We start from the raw sequence: 25,979 nt of genomic DNA, 5'->3' as shown, positions 1-25,979 counted from the left end.
CCTTCTGTAACAGGGAATCCTTCTCACCCTAACTTAACCCAGTTTAACCAGGGCATGAAAAAGAACTGTACGTCAATATACTTTGCTTCATGTTCTAAATTAAACAAATAGAGCATGATACACAATCCAGCCAAAAGAAAGGAAGCTATATACATTACAGACATTTTTGAAAGGAGTCACAGCTCATAAGCATCTAGCAAGAAAAGAAAAAGTACAATGGCCAAAAGAGTTGAGGAAATTCATTTCCTTGCACGCAAAATGCGAAAATTTCTGGTTACTTTCTTTGCGCTCTTTTGGAGAATTTCCTAAAGCTGCTGTTGAATGAGAGCACCTAGACTGCCATCATGAAAATCAATAATGCACCTGGTAAGAACACAAAAGACTGACTCACCTGTGTGGAATCCATTATCCTTTGAAAAAAGCCCAAGTCTGGTACTAGAGGGCATAATGTACTTTTTACTGGACAAGAGGAGAATGATTTTTTCCTTCTCCTGCTTCCCAGCTGCCCAAAGAATAGACCTCATACTAATTGTAACATGACTCTTTTACAGAAATATGAGGTGGATAAAGTGCTTACAAACAATAGCTATTTCATACTATTGTACTTCTAAATGTTCTTTCAGACTTTTGTTACTCAGAAAGTTAAATGATTTTAAACTAAAATTTCAACCTGATTATTTGCTTAAAGCACAAACAGCAAGGGAAAAAACACCTTATGTCCATATTCTTACAATCATATTGGAGACTTGCCGCTAAATACAAATACGAAACACAATAGTACTGCCTGGAAGAGAAAAAAAATCTAAAACCCAGGGAAGGCATGAACAGCTTCTCCTATTTCATACTCTCTGTTCCTAACTCTTTTTCTCTACATATTCTGGGGGTGAGGATAGAAAGAGAACCTCTGGGACTCACCACCAAAATTTCTAAGACAGATAACAAGGGTGTAAAAATTTGGAACATATTAAATAAAACCCAACTGCAGTCTGTCTCCTATATTCTGAACTGACAAACCATCACTTCTGCCTATTCTACTGGTCACACAAGCAACTCTGATAGAATTTGGGAAGAAATTACATAAGGGCGTGAAAACCAGGAGACAAGGATCACTGGGAGCCCTCTTGGATTTGGGCTATAACAGTGACAACATACAGATATATTGTTGATGTGGTTTTAAATTATGTCCACAAATGCTTTGGTACCTCTCTCATCAAAAGGTGAAGCCTGGGGCCAGCCCCGTGGCCGAGTGGTTAAGTTCGTGCGCTCCGCTGCAGGCGGCCCAGCGTTTCGTTGGTTAGAATCCTGGGCGCAGACATGGCACTGCTCATCAAGCCACAGTGAGGCAGCGTCCCACATGCCACAACTAAAGGGACCCACAACTAAGAATACACAACTATGTACTGGGAGGCTTTGGGAAGAAAAAGGAAAAAATAAAATCTTAAAAAAAAAGTGAAGCCTAATTCCCCTCCACCCTGAATGTGGACTGTACCCAGGACGCTAACAAACAGGATGCGGCAGAAATGAGTGTTGGACTTCCAAAGCTAGTTTATAAGACATTGTGGCCTCTGCCTCTCTCTTGAATCATTCACTCTAGGGAAAAAAAGCTACCATGTTAAGACAACACTGAAGAAACCCTTAGGAGAGGCTCATGTAGCAAAGGACTGAGGCCTCTAGCCAACAAACAGTAAAGAACTGAGGACCCCTCACAAAGCCACATGAACCAGCTTAGAAGTGTGTACCCTACAGCCTGTCAAGCCTTCGGATGATGCCAGTTCATGCAAGTAAGTTTGGAAGCTTACCCATCCCCAGTAGAGTCTAGAGATGACTGCAGCACCAGCCCGTACCTTGCCTGCAGCCTTGTGAGACACTGAGCCAGAACCTTCCAGCTAAGCCACTATCAAATTCTTAACTCACAGAAACTGTGAGATAATGTTTGTGCTTCCATTGAAAATTTTGAAATAATTGTTAAAGAAATAGGTAGCTAATACACAATACAACTGGTTTTATGAATCCAGAGTAATTCTAATACTAAGATCTAACAAAATCATTACAAAAAAAATAGATTTACAGGATATCCAAGCAAAGATCCTTAACAAAATATGAGTAAACCAAATCTAACAGTATATAATAATAATAATACATCATGACACGTTACAGTTAAGGCCAGGAACCCAGTACTGATATAACATTCAAAGATCAATCAATGTAATTCACCATATTATCAGAATAAAGAAGAAAAACCATATGATCACTTCAATAGATTCAGAAAGGGTGTTGTCAGAATTAAAAACCAATTCATGACCTAAAGAGGAAAAAAAAAACCTCTCAGCAAATTGGGAACAGTGAGGAATTTCCTCAAACTGATAAAGGGCATCTTTGAAATACCTACAACTTATATCATATTTAACAGTGAAAGACTGAATTTCATCCTTCCAAGACCAAGAACAAGGCAAGAATGCCCATTTTCACCACTTCTGTTCAGCATTACCATCTATAGAGGCTCCAGCACTGCATTAAGGCTAAATAAATGAATAACTAAACAAAGATTGGAACGAAAGAAGTAAAATGGCCCTATTTACAGATATAATTGCTTACAGAGAAAATCCCATGGAACCTACAAACAAACTACTAGAATAAATGAATTTGGCAAGATTGCAGGATATAAAGAATACACAAAAAATCAGTTGTATTTTTACATATTAGTAGCAAAGGACCAAAAAGTGAAATTTTTTTTAAAACACCATAAATAGTAGAACCAAAAGACAGAAATTACCTAAGAATAAATATAATTAAAGTTGTCAGAGACCTCTACCTTGGAAACTACAAAAACATTACTGAGTGAAATTAAAGACAAATAAACGAAAAGCTGTATCGTGTTCATTGATTGGAATACTCAATATTGTCAAGATGGCAATTCTCTCCAAATTTAAAGTAATCCCAATCAGTATTCCAGCAGGCAGTTTTACAAAAGTTGACAGACTTATCCTAAAATTTAAACAGAAATGCAAAGACCTACAACACCAAAGCAATTTTTAAAATTAAAAACAAAGTTGGAGTTACACTACCTGATTTTAAGACTCACCACAAAGCTGCAGCAATTCAAACAGTTGGGTTGCATTGACACAGATATGTAAAAATCAATGCAAAACTGGGGTTCAGACACGGATCCACACTTCTTCAGTCAGCAGATCTGACAAAAATGCTAAGGTAATCCAATGAAAATGAAAAAAGGAAAGGCATTTCAACAAATGGTGCTAGACTAATTAGATATCCTTGTAAGAAAAAAAAAAGTCTTACCTCACACCATACACAAAAGTTAACTCAAAATATTAAAAGTTAAACATACATCTATCACATAATTCAGCCAGGCCACTCTTAGGTAGTTATCCAAGAGAAACAAAAACATATGTTTACACAAAGACTTTTACATGAAAGTTTATAGCAGCTCTTTTGTAATACTAACAACTGGAAACAAGCCAACAGTCCATTAACTGGTTAATGGATAAACAAACTAGCATATCTATTACAACGAAATAGTACTCAGTAATAAAGAGGAATGAACCACTGATACACACAACATGGATGAATCTCAAAATAAGTAAGTTGAGTGAAAGAAACTAGGCAAAAAAAGAATACAGACTATATGATTCCATGTAAAATTATAGCAAAAGTAAATTACTTTATGATAAGAACAAACACATCAGTTGTTGCCTGGGGATGAGAGCAGAGGGAAGAACAGATCACAAAAGGCATAAAGAATTTTTGGGAGTGATAGACATATTTGTTATCTTAATTATGGTGATGGTTTCATGGGTGTATAAATATGTTAAAACTTATTACATTACACACTTCAAATATGTGTGGTTTAGTGAATGTCAATTCTACCCCAATAAAGTTGAAAAAAGCAAAACAAATAAAAAGAAAAAAATGTGGTACCATCTACCAAAATTTTAAATGCAACACTCTGCTGTTAGAAATTTATCCCACAGATATACTTGCACATACACAAAGAAAAGGATGTGCCTGAAAAATTATAATATTAAACATCTGGAAACAAGCAAAACTTCCATTAATATATGATAGGCTAGATAAATTAATGCATTTTCAAAAGATACAATACTCTGCAACCACTAAAAGAAAATGCATACATCTCTATGTTCAAAATGGGAAGTTATCCAAGATAAATGATAAATGAATGAACTAAGTTGCAGAGAAATTCATATAGCATAATCCCATTTGTGTTTAATTTTTTAAAAAGGACATGCATATGCATAGAAATTGCTAGTTGTAATTACATCTGGCAGACCAGTACCCTTAATGCACATAAAATTCTCTATTATTGCAAATATTTTATAATTTTTCATAAAGAAACACTACATAACAGTTAAGATTGACACCACCACTCTTAGTAATAATAATAGTAAGTGCCCAATAGACGTGAGCTGCTATGTGCCAGGCATAGTATGCCAAGCACTTTGTACAAACTGCCATTTATTTAATCTTCACAACAAACCTGTAAAGTAGGTAGATTTAGAGATTTTACAGATTTAGGAAGCTGGAAGTCACAAAAGTCTTTGCTGAAGGTCACACAACTAGTAGTGGTAGCACACGGATTTAACCTAAGTTTCTTTGATTCCAAAGTTGATGCTTTTAACCACTGCACCAAAATGTCTCTCTGTAAGAATACCTAGAAACCAAAAACCATAAATGAATACAGCAATTGGGAAGACACTGTTAGTAAAGCAAATATAATCAAAAAGCACAGGTTTAATTTATGGTTCTACCTTTTGACAAGCAAAAGAAAACCTTGGTATTTACATATGTATGTAATTGCCTCTCTGAAGTATTTTATTAATCAATTCACTTTAGCCACATGTTTTCAGTAATTTCTAGTTTGTTACATTCTAACTTCTATATATAATATTTTAGTTTCTATTCTAATTCCAAATAATATAAACCCAAAATACATAAAACAAACAGGAGACAGAAATAATGTATTTCCCAAGGGGGAATTACAAGCACTAAACTTACACTAGCTATTTTATTATTATTGACACCATTCCTACTGTAAATTGTATGTTTTTGCATTTAGTTGCAGCACATTACACAGATTGCTTTTTGCAATTAACCTCCAAAAGGAATTAAACATTAATGAGTGTGCCAGATACAATTATGAGAAATAAGACATTCATAATCTGAATAATACAGAAAGAAACATCTATTGCAACATATTACATTTTAGACCTTAGAAATATAAATTACCTTAAAAGTAAGAATTTTTTATCTTTAAATTTTGCTTATCAACCTCAGCCTTCTACAGAAACTCACTCCCTCTGCTATCAATTGATTGGGCATACAGAAAAGATGGATAAAGAATTTTAATCTGCTAACACCTTACTTTACTAAATTTTAAGTATCAATTACATATTCATTTGACTGACAATATTAGCATTTTTAGAAAATAAAGTAATACGTAGCTCAGTAAATTCCTGTTCCATAAAAAAGACACATTATATAAAACTGATTTCTGTCTAACTGTTCATTTGTGTGCACACACAAGAATCAGAAGGTACAAATTAAAATAAATGCTCTGTAAAAGTACTATGTCCAACTTTTTCTGTTGTGACTTTTTTAATATCATTTTTTCAATAAAAATAACAATATAGACATCTTAAAAGTATTTTAAAATAAAACTAAAAATAAATGTAAAGATTAAAGATTATATTCCTAAAGCCAAAGAATATAGAAATAGACCCTTAAATGGCCCTCATGTACGTTGTGGTAGATCTCAAAAATAAACATCTGCTATGTCATACTACACAATTCTATTACTTTCTCAAGTTTTTTCCCCCATATTTTCTACTGCAACTCCACAGATCAGTAGCAAGAAAAAGATCAAATAAAACATGTTTTGGTGACATTATCAGAAAAAGCACTAAAAACTGATGCTCTGTTTAAAGACAAGTTACTTATAGCCAGAAAGTAAACACTGTAGAATTATTTATGAGGGAATTATATTTAACATTGGTAAATTTCAAGACATTCATATTTTAATGGAATGAATTCCTTGTAAGTAAATCAGAGTTAGTGCTAGATGCAGTTTGCTTCAGTTACCTGAAATGAGAATAGCAGGCTCATTAAATATACATAAACCAGTGATGCAGAGGCGCTGCACCATATTGATGGAGCCCTCATTAATTTTCAATGATATAGCCACTATCATATTTGTGTTCTAAAAAAAATTAAGTGAGGTATACAACCATTTCTCTTCATCTCAAAATTCTGTTTTTTACATATTCTAACTTAGTAAATGAAAGGAAACGTAATACTCCAAAACATTTTAAATAAGTCCATTAAATTTTACATTTTCTTGGGTTTTTTTTATAGGGAATACAGATATTCCTTTGCACGTGTACATAATAAAATGTTTTTTGATACACAATATCAAAAAGTAAAATATGCACAACAAAAATACTATAAGTTATCCTTATGAAGTGGTTGATATAATCTTTTTAGACACTTGAATATAACAAGTCTAAATTATGGATTTTTCAGAGATATTGTACGATCTTTTGTTCTCTAAAGAAACTAAATAATAATGGGGAAAAAAGGAAGTAAAATTTGCATCTGATAAAAAAAACTTATCCTCCAAATCATTTCATCACACAAACAATACATTTAGGCTTCTCAATTTGCATATGATTTTACTTCAAAAAACAAATGCTATGACATTGCTTATACGTTATCAATCAAAGAAAAAGATATAGTGAAACACAGGATTAGTGGAAAAATCATTATTGAATGTTTAAAGTTTTTTTTTAATTTTAAGCTAGCATCCTGGAAACTAAAATATAAAGAGAAAATTGTTCTGAGCATATCAAATTGAATTTGATAAAATTGTAATATTTTCATTTTATACATAAAATGGGTTTGATTTGCAATCGGGGTACATTACATTAATAAAAATTTTATTTAGCAAAAAATGTGATCAAAATTTAACTGAGTAATTCTTAACTGGGATTTTCACAGAAAGAAGAAAATTAAGCTGGCCAGGTGGGCAATGCAACCATATAACCTTTCTTAAGCTTCAGTTTCCCCATCTGCTAAAAAAAGGGGGACAGGTGTAGAATAAAACTAAAAAGATGATTGCTAAGCTCCTTCCAATTTTAAATTAACTGAGTCAGCCAACTTCCTCTCAATTCTTTTGACAAAACAAATAGCACTCTGTAGCATGTACTGTTGCACAGGCTCCCATCCTCAGCCTGAGAGCCAAATCAGACATCACATTCCACTTTGCTAAGGGACTCATATTTACATCTATCCTTTTCAGTGGCTGCTCCACAAAAACATTTAAGCATTTGGAAGCACCTAAACATTTTTGTTTTCTTGATACTAATCTTGCAAAAATTCATAAGTTTAGGATATACCCAACAAGGCCGTTTTTCTAAATCAGCAGGTTTAGGTTTCAGGATTTTGGATCTCCATTTCTTTAACAGTACTTTCTTAACAAACAGTTTGTTCAACAAATAGCATAAAGCCTACTTTCACACCTGAACTACAAAGAATATTTTTATAACTCCAAAATTCTCTTTTCTTCCTTGTAAAGAAGAGAGAAAAACTAATTTCCTTTGAATGACTCGAAAGAAGAGCTGAAACACTAAAACTAACAGAGGCAGTAACCATGTCTGCCACATCCACTGTTGTATACCCAGCAGCGTTTTCCAAAACTGCTTGAGCACAAGACTCTCCAAATAGCTAGCATAAAATACAGGTCCCTCCCTGAAAAGATCAATGGTAGAGCCCAGAAGCGTGTATTTCAAGTAGGCACCCAAGATGATTCTTAGGATGAGGCGAGTTTGCAAATCAGTAGCCTGGGTAATTTATTGAGTGCACAAAAAAGGACCACAAACTTGTATTCCTTAGTAAACACCAACAACTAATAAATTACTGTTGAGTCTTATTTTTTCCTTTGAAAATAGGCTTAACATATTTGAAACTTGAAGAAAACCATTAAAATCTCTAGGTTAAATTTTCATTCATTTATTCTCCTTCTATTTACTGTCTCAGGGAGTAGATGCTAAAGAAACAGTAAATTGCCAAAAAAAGATACCTGAAACTTAACCTAAAAACTGTATTTCTTTGCACTCAGAATACTGAAAATAACTCCTTATAATTGACTACAGAGTAAGTTTACTCTTAAATTTACCTGAATTCTTAAGCTTACTTGAACTGTGACTCATCTAATTCTCACAGTAACCCTGTGAGGTATATGCTACTGGTACATCCACTGTACAGATGAGGAAATAAAGGTTTAAAGAAAATAACTAATTTTCCCCTAAATCACACAGCTAAGAATAAGCAGTAAACCTAGGATTCAAACTCAGGCAGACTATCATTACATATTTGTTAGACATAACATTTATGCCCACAGCAGAAAAAAGGCAATGAGAAAATAAATTAATTCTGTCTCTGTTGATACTTATATCCCAAAAGGAAACTAATGTGCTACTGTTTCAGGTTTCTGCAGAATAAAATAATTTGCATTTTAACAAATAAGTCTGAACATCTAATAGCTTCATGTTATCTGTTTGAATCTTGGAACACAAATTTGATAATATAACTTCCAGGGAAAGAGATCCTAAACGGTGTCCATCCATGAAGCCAAAGTTCCTATGAAACCTTCTGATACCTATAGGCAAAACCTCACTAAAGGGTTCCTGCAAGACAGGGGGGGAAAAAATATATATATATATATTTTTTTAATATTTATTTATTTATTTATTTAAAACTAGTCAGTAGATAAAAAGAATCTTAAAAAAGGATTCCCAGCGTAGAAGAAAAGAGAAGAGCTCCATGGGGATAGGGCTATGTATACACATACAAAGAGAAACATTACAAATAACATAATGATTAGATATTTAGTAACCACAGTTTTAAAGAATGATAACATTAAGTTACACTCGATAAAAAAAGGAACTAAAATGATTATTGTAGCACACGCTGCATCTCAAAAACTAAAGCGCACTAATAGTAGTTATTTCTGGTCAAACCAAAAAATATGTATTATAGCCATAAAATAACCAATTCACCGTGAAGTATTCATATTCTGTAAACAGAGTGATCAGCACTCTCCCACATATTGGAAAAGAACAATTACAGCTAACAAAAATAACCAAAATTTTAACATCTTATGAAAAAACTTTATTGATAGCATAAGATCAAAGAAAGACTAAAGCTACTGCCTACAATTATTTTCTAATTAGCCATTAATTAAACTACCCAAATTTTAAGAGATTGAAGGGGGCTAAAAATTGTCTATTCTAAACAAATGAACAAATCAAAGTTAAATGGCTGGCCTAAAACTGGCCAGTCTATGGCAAAACTAGAACCTAGATTTTCTAACTTGTGATTCCACGTTCTTTCTATTTCTCAATGGATTTTGATTATTAAAATACATGAGACACCAATTCTTATAAATATAGGGAAAGCAAAAACCAGCTCTGTCAGGAGAATAATCTTGAAATCTTCATTGTACTTACCATTCAGAAGGTAAGAGATTAATTCTCTAGAGCTATTCCACAGTACTGTATACTAATGAACTTCAGAACACTCACTCCATTAGGAAAAAAAAAAAGAATGCTTAAAGTATTAGGGAAGAAGTCAAAGTGGTAAAAAAACAAAATCAGAAACTACAAAAGAAATGTTAAAGGGGCACAAGCAATTGCCAATTTTGAGGTAAAGAATATAAACCTGCACACATAGAACTGAGACTACAAGGAGTAAATGCCTCAATAAGGCCAGCTTTTCCTAACAAACATGATGGAGTTACTGATGCCAGGCTAGCATTCCCACCATGAGCAACCATAACACAAATAAAATGTATTAGACAATTGTTTACAGGCATTAGACAACAGGCAGCAGAAAGACTATAATTCCATAGAGGGGGGAATCTCACAAAGTGAGGCCTACAATCACCTCAGCCTTCTACCTGGGGACAATTTCCATGACCACGGGCCAGCAAGCAAGACTTTAAGAACAGCTCAGTGGTTGTGCTACGCTGAACAGGCAGAGATCAGAATTCAGTGCAACTGGTATTTTTGAAATCTGCAAGTCAGAGGGTCCAGAAGTGTGTGTGGAGAGCAACATAAGTCCCTGGCCAAGGAACAGCCTGCACAGGTGCAGATAAAAACCAATCAAGACCTAAAAGATAGTGGCTGAGAGAGGAATAGAGGGAAGTTAAAGAGTGCTGGGCATACTTTGGAGTTCCCTCCCAGCCAGAGTAGAGAAACCACCTTGTTAATACCTTATTAATACCTCAGACATCCAGCTGAGATACCAAAAAGATCTCAATTAAGAGTAAGGACCAAATCCTAGAATAAGACTTATTCTAGATCCACCCCAACAAAGCCTAAAATCAAGCCCCAACAAGTTTTGCACAGGATTAAAAGTTTGGAGGTTGAGTTGCACTAAAGTAAGGAAACACATCAGGCTCTCCACAGATCCATCCCAGCAAAGATTAAAACCAAGCCTACAAAGTTCAAGGTGATCAGCCAGTAATTGAACTACCTACAAGAACAAAAAACAAAACAGAACAAAGAACCACTCTTCACAGAAAGCTAACAAAATCCAGTAGCTCTAAAATGTACCTCCACATGATCCAGTGTACAAATGAAAAACGTACTAAACATGGAAACAAAAAAGAAAGAAAGAAAAATGTGACCTATAGTCAAAAAAAGAGCATTTAAAAGAAACCATCCCTGACACAGTCAAGATGTTGGATCTAGCATACAGAAACTTGAAGATCAGCTATGACAGTCATATGCCGCATAGTAACGTTTTGGTCAACGACTGACTGCATGTATGACAGTGGCCCCATAAGATTGGTAGCATATAGCCTATGTGTGCAGTAGGTTATACCATCCAGGCTTGTGTAAGTACACTCTATGACATTTGCACAATGACAAAATTGCCTAATGACGCATTTCTCAGAACAAATCCCATAGTTAAGTGACACATGACTATACAAACGTTTTTAAACAATTAACACAAAATACGTTCAAAGAATTAAAGGAAAACACATTAAAAGAACTAAAGGCAAATAAGGAAATCCAGTCAGAGATGTGAAAACTAAAAAAAGAACAAGATGAAAACTCTAGAACAAGAAGTACAATAACAAGAGAAAAATCCACCAAATGGGCTTAACAAAATATTAGAAATGGAAGATAGGGAGTCAGTGAACTTGAAAATAGATCAATAGAAAGTATCTAATCTGAAGAACAGAGAGAAAAAAAGAATGAAAAAAAATGAATAGTACCTCACGAACTTATAGAACACTATCTAAGAGCCTAAAGTACATATAATTGGAGTTCCAAAATGAGAAGAGTAAAAATAGCGCAGAAAGAATCACAGAAATTTTCCAAATATGATGAGAAACATTGACTTAGAGATCCAAGCTCACCAAACCTCAACTAGGATGAATATAAAGAAGACCACACCTAGATTTTATCATACTCAAACTGCTAGAAACCAAAGATAAAGAGAAAATCTTGAAAGCAGTCCCAAAATATTTTTATATAAAGGGGACCAAAGATATGAGTAACAGGGGCCAGCCCCATGGAGTAGTGGTTAAAGTTCGGCATACTAGGCTTCAGCAGCCCAGGTTTGTGGGTTCGGATCTTGGGCATGGACCTACATCACTCATCAACCATGCTGTGGTGACCACCCCCATATAAACTGGAAGAAGACCAACACAGATGTTAGCTCAGGGCTAATCTTCTTCAAGCAAAAAAAAGAGGAAGATTGGCAACAGATGTTAGCTCAGGGTTAATCTTCCTCAGCAATAAAAAAAAGAGAGAGAGAGAGATGAGTAACAACTAACTTCCCATCACAAACAATGGAGACCAGAAAACAATGAAATAATATCTTTCAAGTGGTGAAATGCCAACCTATAATTTCATATTCAGCAAAAATATCCTTCAAACAGTAGCTTGAAATAAAAACGCTTTCAGATAAAATCTGCAAGAATTCTTCACCAACAGAACTGCACTACAAGAAATGCTAAGAATGCCCTTCAGGGAGAAGAAAATCAATACAATTGTAAAATCAGATCCAAAGGAAGGAAGAAGGACACCAAACATGATAAATAAGTAGGTGAATATACAAGACTACATTTCACCACTTTACATCCACTAGGATGGCTATAATCAAAAAGACAGATAATAACAAGTGTTAGAAAAGATGTAGAGAAACTGGAACCCTCATACGCTGATGGTGGGAATGTAAAATGGTGCAGCCACTTTGGAAAAAAACCTTACTGTTCCTCAAATGGTTCCTCAAATGGTTAAATATAGAGTTACCGTATGATCCAACAACTATACTCCTAAGCACATACCCAAAAGAAACAAAATAATTTGTCCACACAAAAACTTGTACATAAATGTTCATAGCAGCATTATTCATAATAGCCAAAAAGTGGAAACAACCTAAATGTCCATCAACTAATGAATGGATAAATAAAATGTGGTATATCCAGACAATGGAATACTATTCAGCAACAAAAAGAACTGAAGTCATGATACGTGCTACAACATGGATGATACTTGAAAACATTACACTAAGTAAAAGCAAATCACAGAGGACCATATATTGTATGATTTCACTTATACGAAATGTCCAGAATAAGCAAACCATAAAGACAGAAAGTAGATTAGTGGTTGCCCAGGGGAATGGGGGGAGGTGGGGGTGGCTAAGGGGTGAAGTGTTTCTTTGTGGAGTAACAAAAACATTCTAAAATTTATTGTGGTGATGGATGCATATCTGAGAATATACTAAAAGTCACTGAACTCTACACTTTAAATGAGTGAATTTTACAGTATGTGAATTATGGTGTTTTTTTAAAAAGACTACTTTCTACATTTCCTTAAAGACAATTGACTGTTTAATGCAAAAATAACAATAGTGAATCATATACAGAAGTAAAAGACATTATTAGCATAAAGGATGAGCGGGGTGAGTAAATGGAATTATATTGTTTACATTTATGAGGTATTGAAATAAGAAGTGAAAAATGGGGAGTATCAAATACAGTGATAAAGATGCACATTTTAATACCTAGAGAAACCACTAAAAAATAATAACAATAAAGAGCTACTGCTAATAGGCCAATGCTTTAAAATATCCAATTAGTCCAAAATAAAGCAAGAAAGGGAGAACAAAAAACAAAAGGGACAAATGGAAAACAAATATTTAAACACAATGATATTAACAACTACATTTAAAATTTAAAGTGATTAGGGGCTGGCCCAGTGGCATAATGGTTAAGTTCACACACTCCACTTCAGCAGCCCAGGGTTCACTGGTTTGGATTCCAGGCATGGACCTACTTACCACTCATCAAGCCATGCTGTGGCAGGCATCCAACATATAAAATAGAGGAAGATGGGCATAGATGTTATCTCAGGGCCAATCTTCCTTAGGAAAAAGAGGATTGGCAGCGGATGTTAGCTCAGGGCTAATCTTCCTCAAAAGAATAAATAAATAAATAATAAAGGGATTAACGCACCAATTAAAAAGTAGAGATTGTTGGACCAGATAACAAAGCAAGACCCAACTATGTACTGTCTACAAGATATAAAACACACATTGGCTGCAAACAAAAAGATGGAAAAAGATATACCATCAAACAGCAAGCATAAGAAAGCTGACATGACTATATCAACATCAGACAAAAACTTCAGGACAAAAACTATTACAAGAGACAAAAAGGGACATTTCACAATGGCAAAAGAAGAAATTCATCACTAAAGCATAGCAATTCTAAGTATCTATGTAACTAACAAGAGAGCTTCAAAATACATGAAGCACGACAGAACTAAAAGGAGAAACTCACAAATCCACAATCTAGTTGGAGCAATTGATAAAATAAATTAGTAAGGATACAGAAGATCTGAGTAACACTATCAACGAAGTTGACCTGATTGACATTTATAATACACTACACCCAACAGCCACAGATTACGCCTTCTTTTCAAATGTACATTGACTGCTCACCAAGATAGACCATATGCTGGACCATAAATAAGTTTTCAGAAAACTTCAAAAGATTGAAATTTAATAGAGTATGTTCTCTTACCACTCAGAATAAAATTAGAAATTAACAATATATCTAGAAAGTTCCTTTTTTCTACTTCTACCCAGAATGAGTGTCTTTTCCTAATTTTTCTGCCCAGAGGAGGTATTGTTTCCTAATTTGCACAAAAGTACTCTATGAGCCCAGCATATTAGTTAAAACAAATTAATTAATACCACTTATGAATTATTCTTTCCAACAGTACACTGAAACTTAATCTGATAAAGCTTCTAAATATAACAAATGATTTAGAGAAAATACAGAGGAACATATTAAATAATACCAGAAAGATGCAATCAGCAAAATTCAGATTGGTACTTCTTCAGGACAAACTACCCAGTAGTACCAGTAAACAAGAGACAGAGAGGGCTGGCCTGGTGGCGCAGAGGTTAAGTGCACACATTCTGCTTCGGTGCCCGGGGTTGGCAAGTTTGGATCCCGGGGGTGGACATGGCACTGCTTGGCAAGCCATGCTGTGGTAGGCGTCCCACACATAAAGTAGAGGAAGATGGGCACGGATGTTAGCTCAGGGCCAGCCTTCCTCAGCAAAAAGAGGAGGATTGGCAGCAGATGTTAGCTCAGGGCTCATCTTCCTCAAAAAAAAAGAGAGACAAAGAGGGACAGAGAAAAAAGGAAGAAAGAGACTGAAAGAGAAAGATCTTAAGTAAACCTGGCAAAATATTGACTTTTATATATCAGGACATATTTTTGTTTATTCTACTACTTTGTGTCTTACGTGTCTTTAAAATGAAAAAAGTAGATTTAGTAAAATCAAATACATGTAAAGTTTCCAGAGACAAGTTTTGTCAAGAATGGTTGAGGCAGAAATTAAATTATTAAAGACTGTACTTAAATGAGAATTAGATATAACTGACTCCATCTAATTCAATATTCCTTCAGTATTCTATGAAAGAATTCTATGAAAGGCACATTTCTTAAAATATACAGGCTTGATAAACAAAGAAAAAATTACTTTTTTTGTAATTAAGACAAAGTTCATTCTTGAATTATTTAAAAACAAAACATGGAATCCAATCTTCTTTGAAGTGCATGCAATCAATTCATTTAAGTGTTTGCTGGACTGAAGTGACAGATAAGGGAATATGCTTCCTCAGCTGCTAGCAGTCAAGGAAAAAAAGTATTTTCATAATGTTTCCCCTCTTTTCTCCTTTCTGCTCCTGTATTTTCTCCCATAAATAGTACTCCAATCATTCCTTTTCTATAATCTATACTTCCTATCTTTTGCGAAGCACTACTCCTACTTACTCTAGGCAAGAAAGGCTTTTTTCTTTTTTTGCTGAGGAAGACTGGCCCTGAGCTAACATCTGCACCCATCTTCCTCTATTTTATATGTGGAATGCCTGCCACAGGATGGCTTGATAAGCGGTGCGTAGTTCCACACCTGGGATCCGAACCTGAGAACCCCAGGCCAATGAAGCGGAGCATGCCAACTTAACTGCTGCACCACCAGGCCAGCCCAAGAAAGGGATTTCTGGCCTCCTGAAATGCCTTTGCTACTTGAAAATATGAACAAAAAATCAAGTGAGTAAAATCGTGAGCAGCCAGCATCAAGACGGCCCTGTGACCCCTGCCTCATGGTATTCACACTCTTGAGTGTAAATACCCTCCCAGGCTGAAACAGGGTTGTTTCAGAGTTAACAAATAAAATATAGAAGTGACAGTAATGTCACTTTCATAGTTAGATTATAAGAGGTCCTTCAGCTTCTGGTTCTCCCTCTCATCACTAACTCCGGGAAAAGTCACGTCGTCAGTAGCCCTATGGAGGGTCTACCAGGAGGAACTGAAGCATCCTACCAAGAGCCACATGAATGACCTTGGAAATAGATACTCCAGTCCCAGACAATGGCTTCAGGGAACCTCACGAGAGACCACGAGCTAGAATCACTCAGCTAAGCCACTCTCAGATTCCTGACCCTCAGAAGCTATGTAAGATGTTTCCTGTTTTAAGCCACTAAGTCTGGGATACACAGTAATAGATAACGAGTACAAATAGTAATGCTAAATAATAATATCTCTTCCTCTTGGACTAACAGGTGTATTATAAAAATGCCCAAGTTCAATCCCATGAAATTCATGCTGTACAAACTCAACATACTATCAAATCAGAAGCATTTCATACAAAAATCCATAGTATTTATTACCTATCAGATAGCAAGATTTAAAAAGTAATAATGCCCAATATCAGCAAAGATGTGTGGCAATAAGAATTCCCATACATAGTTGTTGGGAGCATAATCAATACAATCTTTTTTGAGACAAATTGGGCAATATTTATCAAAATTTCAAAGTCACTTACAAGGCCTCTCCTAGGCATTTACCCTATGGTTTGCCTGTTACATCTTATGATATACCTGCATAAGTGCTCAAAGAGACAGACAGACAGATACACAGGTAGATAGATGGATGGATGGTTACTATATTGAAAATCTGGAAATCTAAATATTCATCAAAAAATTTTGGTTACATCAATTATAACTGAAGAGTGGACTACCCTCCAACTGTTAAAAATAAAGAGGAAGACGTATACATACTGATTCAGAAAAGATACCCAAGATACACACAATGAAAAGAGGATGCATTTATAATCCGATTTCCATGAGAGAACAGGATAACGAGTTCATGTTAAGAAAATTACAATAGAGTCACCATAATTAAAGCTCTATTTTCACATCTTATGGTCTCTTGAAGTCACTTAAAGATAATCATTATTGTGCAAGTCTTTTATAGCTAGCCAAATAAATCCTGTCTTAATCTCATTTTTGCTTAGCACCCATACCATCCACAAATAATGATAATATGATAGCTAATATATACTGAGCAAATACTGTGACAAAAACTCTACTAAACAACTCCAAATATTTTACAGACTGCATTTACTCCTCAAACACTGTAACACAGAGCACTGCTACCTCTACTGCACAGATAAGAAAGACGCGGCACAAGCAGTTAGTTATTTGCCCAAAGCTACAGAGCCTAAAAGTGTAAAGAATTCAAAACCAGAAATGTGTTCTCTTAGCCAATACCCTATAGTTTATTATCCGTTTTCTTCATATTTCAAGTCAAAAAAGGACTATAAAATGCTGTCTATATCTAACAGATTAGCAAATAAACCAAAATAAATGCAATACCAGAATGATTTAAACAATTCTTAACTCTTATGAGAAAACAAAAAGGACTGAAGATACAACAAAAGCAATTTCTATTTAAAAATAAGTATTTTATAATTGTCTAATAAAAATACCATTTATTCTACTGAAATCATATAATCTTCCCTGACTGGCTAATTTCTACTAGGCAGAAATTTCTAGTAATCTCTTCCAGTAAATTACATCTAATATCCTTCCAAAAAAGCAAATTTCCTTTCCTTGAGCACCAACTGTAACAAACCTGATACAGGAAAATGAAGAGAAAGTGAACAAAATCTCTCTAAAAACCTAAGAGTCTATATACAATGTTCGACTCACTTCCCTTTTCCATGTATTCTACTTGATTACTTTTACCTTATTCCTAATCTTAAACCATTCAATCACAGCTCTACTGTATTTCCTTTGCTGGATAAAGCAAGGAAAAATAAAGTAAGTTAAATAAATCCCATTATAATCATTATAACTACAACTAATCATAAAATTTACGCTTTTCCAAAGACCTTTTCTACCATACTGTAGATCATCCATCATTTTGTCTCTCTAAGAAACCCCAGAGAAACTACAGGAATATAATACATGCTCACCACAATATAGCACCTTACATCCAAAGTGCTGTATAGAACCACCCTCAGTGAACCACATCTGACCATAAAAATGTGGCAAGAAAAACTAGGACCAATTTCTGCACTTATTCTTCAAAATACACAAACTCAACTGCCCTCTTTCCCCTCCCCCCCCCCCCAAAATGGACGTTCTCGACTCAGACATCCTGTGTTCCAATTCTAGCAGGGCCCACTTAATAAGCGACTACGCAGTCTCGGTTTCCTTCCCTGTGAAATGGGAATGATACTAGGTCCTACTTCCTGGGACCGTTGTGAGAATGAAGAGAGAGAATTCATGGTAAGTCCCTTAGAACAGTGCCTGGCACATAATGTGCTCTCGATAAATGCCAGCCATTATTATATCTCCAAAATTAACTGCCTAGAGTCTGGATTTCTCCCTTTTAGTGATGAGAATCTAACCAAACTCAATCAGAACAAGTGGGCATATAGATGGCGTTTTCAAATTAATTCATACAATAAACAGCAGCAGTATATACTCGAGTAATTTGTTTTCATAGCACTTCTCGTTCTTTTTAATAAAAATATTTCGCGTGAAATTAAACACTCCGATCCCCCACGCTTTTAACCAGCGACACGTCTGGACCCCAGCTGACAAGACAGCCTGGAAAGACAGCCCAGATTTTCATCAGCTATGGAGGAGGAAACCTGACAAACTGCTGGGTACCACATCTGGGAACCAGGAGTCCGAAGCAGGCCAGAGCGGCCACAGTCCGTTTACAGAAACAACCTTACCCTGTCCCATTTTCCTCCCCAGTGTCGAAACCAACAACGCGCTTTTCTGCCCCGGGCCGAGGCCAAGTATGTCCCGGCCCTCTCCTCCACCCTGCGCGTCTCACCCCCATGAACCCAGCCTCCCGACTCACAGAGTGTGTCCGCACACATTCACCATCAGCTTCAAGGAGGGGTTCCGGTATTTGGTGGTCTTACACCGGGGGCAGCCCTGATCGTCCATGGCGCCTTCTCTCTGTCCTAGGGACTCTCTCTGAGGCTCGCTGCAGCCGCAGCAGCAACCGCAGCCACTCCAAGCCCTCTCAGAATCGACGCCAAGCAAGTTCCTACCAACAGGCACTTGGCTGGGCCGGTCCCTTTGCGAATGAGCACCGGCCGGGGGACGAGGCGCTGCAGCACAAACGTTCCGGCAGCGAGTTTTCCGGTCTCGCCGCTGGGACTCAGTTTTAGCTTCTGTAGGCGGGCGCTATACGTTGGATTTCGGGGGAGGGCTTTTACAAAGGGAAGCTGTACACAAAGCCTCAACTCTAGGCTCCTAGCTGTACTTTTCAAGTAACTGTGTCACAATTAGGAACATAGATTCCATCTTGTTCTGTCTGGAAACATTCCCATGGTTTCAAACATTTACGGCCTTTGTACATATTCGATAATTCAGACTAGTATTTTCTTTTGAACAATTTGATAGCCTGTGCTTTATACTTCTCCTTTATAATTGTGCAGTCATGCAAGCACAGAAAACACTATGCATTCGCAGATATAAAGTTTGGAAAAGTTATCTAGAATGAGAGTCTACAAACAACCCTAAATATTACAAATTCTCACTGAATGTCAGAATACTTTTATAAATAATATCTGGCATCTGCTCGCTTTCTTCAAAACTGTCAAGTGTGCTCAATAGTGTCACCTGGCCCTAATACCTCTTACTACTCCCCATTAAAGACAATATTTATTTCCCCAAATATTGGAGTATCACACAAGAATATACACTTTGTTTCAGCAATTCTAAGATCTGAGAGCCTGAATCTCTTTGGAAATTGTAAGCCACATTCACTACATTTATCAAGGCTGCAAAGTGAAGTCTGTAACCAGCTCTATTAGACAAACTCCCACTGTAAGGGATACATCTTATTCATCTCCATAGCCAGGATTTGTTGATACTTATTGAATAAGTAAATAAAGAATGAATGGATGACCATCAAAGTGGTGTAATGTGAAAATTTTTTATGCCAAGCATTATCTTGTAATCTGACCCAAACTCCATCAGAAGTGGGCATGCAAAGTTCTTCTAATTAAGCCATCCAATGGATACCAGCTGTATACTCTTAGTAATTTTAAGTTTTTATAGCACTTTTGTTCTTTTCGATAAAAACATAAAAAAAGAACATTCCAGCTCCCCGCTTTTTTAAACAGTGAACACTGGGCAACCCACAGTGTGGAAATACAGTTGGGATTTCCATGGGTTACACAGAGGGAACCTGACAAATAGCTGGATACCACATCTGGGAACCAGCAGACCAAAGCAGACTACAACAGTGCAGGACCTTATATTAGTATATAGACATCAGGGAGTCACCTAATAAATAATTAATGTCATCTTCTTGATCATAATATTGTTCATTACAGGAGCTAACCAAATGTAAATTTACTAAAACAGGCAACACCAAATGCTGTGATGACCTGGAGACTTACTGAAAGCGACCCTTCCAAACCAGTCCCATGACTCACAGAGAAGCTCTCTAACAATAAAGGCAACTTTTAGGATCTTTATATTTTAACAGAACAAGAAATTTTGATGAAAGAATGAATGTGGTCAGTGAGAAAATAAAATTTTTAGCCAATACTACATTGAGAAGTCACCCATTAACTTGGCATTATTATTACCAGCAGGACACTTTTAATCATGTCTTTGAAAAGGAGACTCCAACCACTTTGAGAAGTGAATTGCTTTGCCTTTCTTCCAAACCTTGAGATCAAGGCAAAGAAAGCACTGAAGGTTGTGAAAGGAAACACTGCTACCAGCTTTATCCTTTTCTCAGGTTGGAAACTACTATCAGAGATGCATAGTAACAACAGCTGATTTGGAACTCTATCCGATAAGCCCTGATAGAGCTAGAGGCGGTAGAAAATATCACTTATAGATTTGGCCGCTGGCACCAAGAGAGCTGGATTCAAGTGCTGGCTTCATCATTTGCTAGCTACATGACCTCCAGCCTCAGTTTTCCCAACTATACATTAAGGATAATATTGGTAAAGATTAAATGAGATATTTCATTTAAAGTGCTTAACACAGTACCTAGCACAGAGTATGAGCTCAATAACTGTCAGCCATTATTAACAGTAGTATGAGTATTATTAGCAGTAGTAGCCTCTCAGAGGCAGTGTAATGTAATAGGAAGAACCTGGCCTTTTAAATCAGACAGACCTGTTTTTGAGCCAAATGTCTTAGCCTCCCTTACCTCAGCTTCCTTCCTCCGGATAATACACTTCACAGGGTTGTTGTAAAGATTAAATTACATAACATGGGCATATATAGAGGCCCCACTACAATGCTTCATCCATAATAGAAACTCTGACATGTACACCATTATTATTGGTGGGGTTCACTAACATACCACGGTCAGAAAGCTTTGAGGAGGAAAGCACTGACAGCACCAGACTTCTAATTCAAATGGAACCTTAGCCTTTGTAAAAACCACCTAACTATCAAATTTCCTACATTTCTGAAGACAGCTGCATCCCAACAGTGGACCAATTGAGCCCATTATTTCTCTTCCCAAATCTGCTCCTTCCCATCTGAGTTAACAGCAGATTCTACTTCCCTGGGGCAATGTTTCTCAAATGCAGACCCTCCTTTCCAGCCCCAAGGCTATGGACCCAGGCTGGGCTTTCCTCATCCGCAGGGAAGATTTACTGTTTTGTCCCTTGAGGAAGGAGAGCGTCCCTCCCCCTTCTTATGGAAAACAGCTCCTGCCCCACAGGCCTACGGTTCTAATGGGCCTGCCAATCACAATGCTGGCCCTCTCGCCTAGGGGTTGACGTCCAACCCTTACTGAACCAATCAGAGATCTTCTCTAGAATTTTTCAAATTGGCAGTCAGGGAAAAGCAGCAGAGCCTCTTTAATGAAGCTAGAAAATGTAAGCTGGGAACTACTGGGAGCCATGTGTCAAGGTTCTGGGGAAAGCCCCCTTTTAAAGACTAAAACCAACTCGATGAGAGGCAGAGGGGAGTGAAATGGGACAAGAGGTCTTCAAGTCCAACCAGCTGCATTCCTGTTCTTCACATTGTTTGCTATCATGATCCAATAAATTCATCTTTACATCTAGGCCAGTTCAAGTGCGGTTTCTGTCTCCTGGGGAAATTCATATCACTACAAAAAAGCAAGAATGCTGCTACACCTTGGAGACGACCAGAACCTGATGGTTCTGGTTCGCTCAGTCTCTGCTAGGATCTTTTCCCTCCACTGTCACCCATGAGACTCACTCATTGGGTCGCCTTCCCTCACACCTGCTGCTCATCAGCGTCCTCCCCGAACAGATAGCCTCATCACTGAGAACTCCCAAGCATTACATCTAAGGCTTCTTCTACCACTCTTACCTCTTTCTGCAAGTTTGAAAAACCCCAGAAAAGCCGGTCCGGTGGTGCAGAGGTCAAGTTCACACATTCAGCTTCGGTGGTCAGGGGTGCGCTGGCCCAGATACCGAGTGCAGACCTATACACCACTCATCAAGCCATGCTGTGGCCGGCGTCCCACATATAAAATAGAGGAAGTTGGGCATGGATGTTAGCTCAGAGCAATCTTCCTCAGCAAAAAGAGGAGGATTGGCAGCAGATGTTAGCTCAGAGCTAATCTTCCTCAAAAAAAAAAAAAAAAAAACAAAGAAAAACCCCAGAAAAGAATTCTGATTGTTTTGCTTTGTGGTAAGTGCCCATCCCTGGACCAACTGACTGCGGCCATGATTATTACACACAGATAAAGCCACAGTACAGGGACCACTGTGTCTACCACACCACAGCAAACAGAGCATTTCATTCAAAGTCCTTCATAATTTGTCCCCAACATGCCTTTTAAGTTAATCTCCCACGACATACCTACGTAACACCCACACTCCAGACACACTGAATTACTCGATATATTCAGAAATATACCACACACCTTCATGGCTCCATGCTTTACTCATTTTGTTCCCTCTGCCTCTAATAAACTCTATCCTTGTCCTCTTAAAATTCTTGTCCTTAAAGGCCCAGCTAAAAATCCACCCCCCATTGTTCTCCTCATCTCAAAATTAGTCTCTTTATCCTCACTATTCTCATACTCCATGTTGTATTTACTTGTGAATATGTCTTATCTCCCCCACCACATTTTAAGCTCCTCAGGGTCAGAGACCCCAATATATTCATCTTTCTATCCTTCAGTACCTAATGGAATACTCTGTACTTAATCAGGACTCAATAAATGTTTGGAAATGAATGATCCTTCAGAAATGTTGACTACCTATCATCAACCATTGGTCAGTAAATAACAAGGGAACACCTCCTCGACCTGGGAGATTACTTTAGAACTCAACTTCCTTAATAGTACCAGTATATAAGCTTTCTGAAATAGAACCCACCAAGATACAATTACATGGCCTTCCCTCTGTGTTTTAGACAGCTAGTCAGCCTTCAAAAAGGAAATCTCCATTCTCGGTAGCAACACCATTAAATATATTCAAGCAAAGTATAACATTTTGTGCTGAAGCAGATTTTCTTCAATACAGTAAAATGGCAAAAGAGTTCCATAGACTCCCATCACTATCTTCAGGCAGGAAGGAAAAGATACAGAAACAAGCAGCTCAGTTTTCACTCTCACACAAATCCAGCATCAACTCTGTTTTCTCAAATCACAACACAACCTTAAACTGCATATCAGCACAGCTGACTCAGTGTTCACAGCATGGCACACATAGGAAGAAGAAGCAGGTATTCACCAATTTTACAAATCATTTGGCAAAACTAGTGGTCTGAGATTAATTCCACACACCCTCAAGTCTGGTGTTCCATTCCAATGTAGCTGACCATGTTTGAACTGAGGACTTCTAGTCCTCTTTGAACTGCTGCCAGAATGAGCGAGGTACAGCCTGCTAAAGGAATCCGGAGTCTGGTGTTAGATTTCATTTCTGGTCCTACAGGAATCTCATCCTGGAGCTATAGAACACCAGTGTAGCTACAGGCTAGAGATATCATAAAAAGCCACTGCTGCTTCCATATAATCTGTTGAACTTGGTGCTCTGAAGGGAAATATACAGAAGACATGCTGAAATCCAATACATGGTTTTCCAAGTCAATGCACTAAATTTGACTGATAATAAGCCTGAAGAAGACTCCTATGACCTGAGCTTGGATAGCCCTATAATATGCCAAATGAATTTTCATTAGATATATACAACTGAAAAGTTTCCCACTTTGCACTATCAGGAGGAAGATGATAAACATTTAACAAAGATTAATTATGTGTCAGGTGCTTTTTGGCACATCTTATCTCATTCAATCCTCACAACAATCCTGTCCACTTTTTATAGTCAACTGGCTAATAAACAGCAGAGCTAGGATTAAACCTATGTCTAGCTAGCTGATCCCCAAATCCACATCCTTTCTACTAAACCCCGCTACTTCCTGTCCACTTTGCTCTGATAAAAAGCTTAAAAATTCAAGGAACTAAATGCAATGTGATATCCTGGATTGGATCACGGAAGAAAGGACACACATTAGTGGAAAAACTGATGAGTCCAAATAAAGTCTATAGAGTTTAGCTAATAATACTGCACCAATGCTAACTTGTTTGCACAAATGTATCTTTATAATGTCAGATGTTAACATTAGGTAAAACTAGGTAAAGAGCAGTTGGGAACTCTCTGTACTCTTTCTGTGACTTATTTGTAAGTCAAAATTATTCTAAAATTAAAAGCATATTTTTAAAAATTCAAGGAAGTTATGACTCTCAAATATTGTCCTAAAGCTCAATACCTAACTAGGCATTTCCAATAAGGTGGAAAACACAAGGTCTTTTCAAAGATTATTAATTGTAAAAAAAAAAAGAGTCGTCAGTGCTGGTTTCAATAGGGTAGTACAAAAGCAAGTTAAGTCCCAAATCAAATGACATCTTGGTTGACCAGCAATAAAACGCAGCCTGTCCACGAAAAAGAAAACCTCACTAAGCTGATCGTGAGGGCAGGTGACCTAAACAGCTGCTTTATAATATGCTGAAGTAGGCAGTTGTGGGTAATTGGGAAGCAGAAACAATACAAGGCCACCAGAAGTAAAGGTCAGGATGATGTCATTCAAATGCTGGATTTTAAGAAAGAGCAGCAGCAGGCGAAGGAGACAAGACGGGTTCATCCTCTTTTGAGTTAAGACCTCATGCAAACCACAAGGAAAAAGAGAAAACTGCCAACAGCAGCAGACTCCACCCCCAGGCACTTCACCTCAAACCAAAGGGCAGTCTTCTCTCTTGTCTATGCTGTGGGAAGGGCTGTCCATCCTGCAGTGAACTCTTCCAAGACACTTGTACATGGAGATGGTGTTTCGACAAAGAATATCATCTCCAAAGAACTATTCATACACTTACATAAAAAATGACCATATAGAAGACTTACATTTCCATACTGTTCTTGTAATCTAAAGCTTAGATCTCTTCTACCCTACTCACCCAGGGTAAACCTATGGTTATATATTCCATATGCTTAGTGGCATCATTTTCAACGCAGGCTGCCAGCCCTCCTGGTGACTTCAGGTTAAACAGGCGTTTTGAAGGCTTCTTGTGTCTGTCTTCTCAGTGAGCTGTTTATGCTGCTCATTTTAAGGTTTTCAAGCATTTTTCTCCCTTTGGAATTTTAATTTACTGTAAATGCTTCCCCCTTAGAACATTCCCTAGTGCCATTCCGTTCTTGACTCTTTTCAATACAAAATCCTTGATAAAGACATTGGAAAGGGGGGCAAAGGGGGAGATATCAGGAACCTTCTGAATTGTCTTTGAAATTTCGTCATCTGGATGCTGAGGGTGGATTCTTTGTTAAGAGTTTAGCATCCAGACCTTAAGGCCACACAATTAATATTCCCTCTGGAATGCACGGACTCTCTTTGAAAGAGTCTGTTGTCCAGTTTTCAGGCCACCCTGGGTAATTTCCCGCCTAGGAGCACGGCCTGAAAAGAATGTCGGTGTTTTCCTTCAGGTATAGGTGCCTGGGGGTCAGGGGGAGAGGGAACGGCAAGGGGTGGAGTGGGAGGCGGGTGATCGACAGGGATAGAAACGGTGTCTCCTCCTCCCTCTGAACGCGAAATAGCCAATGAGGTGG

The 25,979-nt window shown here is 37.1% G+C and overlaps 1 protein-coding gene across 1 annotated transcript in view; it reads right to left on the bottom strand.

Moving 5' to 3' along the window:
- Positions 1–19,201, bottom strand: part of MNAT1 (MNAT1 component of CDK activating kinase) — a 218,372-nt gene extending 199,171 nt beyond the window's left edge. The window contains exon 1 of the mRNA XM_070593141.1: positions 18,782–19,201. Coding sequence (XP_070449242.1) covers positions 18,782–18,870 — 89 coding nt within the window. The 5' untranslated portion in view covers positions 18,871–19,201. The remainder of the gene's footprint in view (positions 1–18,781) is intronic.
- Between the last annotated feature and the right edge of the window lie 6,778 nt (positions 19,202–25,979).

The sequence above is a fragment of the Equus przewalskii genome, chromosome 25 (assembly GCF_037783145.1).
Source record: "Equus przewalskii isolate Varuska chromosome 25, EquPr2, whole genome shotgun sequence".
Lineage (NCBI taxonomy): Eukaryota > Metazoa > Chordata > Mammalia > Perissodactyla > Equidae > Equus > Equus przewalskii.
The sequence above is the reverse complement of the archived record's forward strand: the minus strand, read 5'-3'. Positions and strand labels throughout refer to the sequence as shown.